Source organism: Corvus brachyrhynchos, unplaced genomic scaffold (genome assembly GCF_000691975.1).
Source record: "Corvus brachyrhynchos isolate BGI_N302 unplaced genomic scaffold, ASM69197v1 scaffold26, whole genome shotgun sequence".
NCBI lineage: Eukaryota > Metazoa > Chordata > Aves > Passeriformes > Corvidae > Corvus > Corvus brachyrhynchos.
Genome location: NW_008239324.1, coordinates 157,309 through 158,881, shown reverse-complemented (window position 1 = coordinate 158,881; position 1,573 = coordinate 157,309). Strand labels below are relative to the sequence as shown.

The 1,573-nt window shown below is 61.6% G+C and overlaps 1 protein-coding gene across 1 annotated transcript in view; it reads right to left on the bottom strand.

Annotated features, from left to right (window-relative positions):
- The window catches only part of GSE1 (Gse1 coiled-coil protein), a 19,009-nt gene that overhangs the window by 4,407 nt on the left and 13,029 nt on the right, over window positions 1–1,573 (bottom strand). Inside the window, 3 exon segments of the mRNA XM_017740779.1 lie at window positions 2–69; window positions 190–460; window positions 952–1,064. Coding sequence (XP_017596268.1) covers window positions 2–69; window positions 190–460; window positions 952–1,064 — 452 coding nt within the window.

The following is a 1,573-nucleotide window of genomic DNA, read 5'->3' as shown; positions in this document are numbered from 1 at the left end:
GCCCCGCACCGCCGGCCGGCGTGGTCTTCTGCTTCATGCCCTGGAGCATCTCCACCAGCTTCTCCTTGTCTGCGGCATGGGAAGCTGAGGTTTAGTGTAGCCTCTGCTCAGCAGAGCAAGCTCAGGGCCCCAGGCAGGACCCCCCCAGGGCACCCCCAAAGCCGAGCGTGCGCGGGCCATGGCTGTTACCTTTCCTCTTCTCGGCGCTGATGTGCGTGAGGTTGAAGATGGTGAGGAAGCGCTTCTTCTCCTCGAAGTTGGGGCTGTTGTTCATCTCGTCGGGGCTGTAGCGGGTGGAGAGCGGGAGGCGCGGGGAGGGCGTGCGGCGCTTGTTCTGCACCGTGGGCGGAGAGGGGCTCCGCTCCCGCAGCATCCGCCGCCGCTTGCGCCGCTTCTGGCTCAGCAGTTCCTCCTTCTGCTGCTGCGTGGTGAGGCCGAAGAGCTGCAGGAACTCCAACTTCTGGGGCGACCATGGGGAGAGCAGAGCAGGTCATCCCCCATCCCCATTCTCATCCCCATTCCCATCCTCATCTTCATTCCTGTTCCCATCCTCATCCCTGTTGCAGTCCCCATCTCCATTCCCATTCCCAGCCCCATTCTCATCTCCATTCCTCTCATCCCCATCTTCATTCCTGTTCCCATCTCCATCCCCATCCTCATCCCACCCCCATTCCCATTCCAATCCCCATCCCACCCCCATTCCCATTCCAATCCCCATCCCACCCCCATTCCCATTCCAATCCCCATCCTTACCCCAATCCCTATTTCCATCCCCACCTCCATCACCCATATCCATCCCCATCCTTGCCATCCCCATCCCTCATCCCCCAGTGCCTTTGCAGATGTCTGGGGATGGTGGCTGCTCTGAGCACTGGGAACGGGTGTAAAGGAGGGGCTGCTCCCCCAGGGGACAGCAGGGGACAGGGAGGGGACAGGGAGTGCCATCAGTACCTCAGAGGACGTGTCCAGCTTCAGCGGGGGCTGCTCAGCCACGCAGCGGAGATGGGCCCGCACCTCCTCCTCGTCGCTGTCGTCACAGGAGTCATCCAGGTCATAGTAGTACCCTGGGGATGGGGAGAGGTTGGCGTGAGGCTGGGGACACCTTGGGAACCTGCTGGGACCCCCGGGAATCTTCTGGGACACAGGAGAACCCCACTGGGGATGGGGGTGCCTCAGGGTGGGATGTCAGAGAGGAGAGATGGGGATCCAGTGGGGGGCCCAGCAGGGTGCGGGGTGCAACCCAACAGAGCCCTGTCCCTTCTCCAGCAGCTGTGGGACCTTGGAGGGCATCACCCACCCCTGTGTATCCTCTTGGCGTGGCAGTGGCATGGGTGGCGGGGGGTCAATGGGACACAGCCTGGGGAGGCTGTGGCTGAGCCCCCACCCCAAAGGAGTGGGGACAGCAATTCCAGCCCCCTCCAAGCTCTCCATCTCCTCCTCACTGCTGTTCTCATCCCCACTCCAGCAACCCCATCAATATTTAAAACCCTCTTATTAGCTCCAGTTCATCATTTATTAATGGGGCACGTCTGGAGCGCAGGGTTTACCGAACTGCTCGGATGCGGGAATGTCG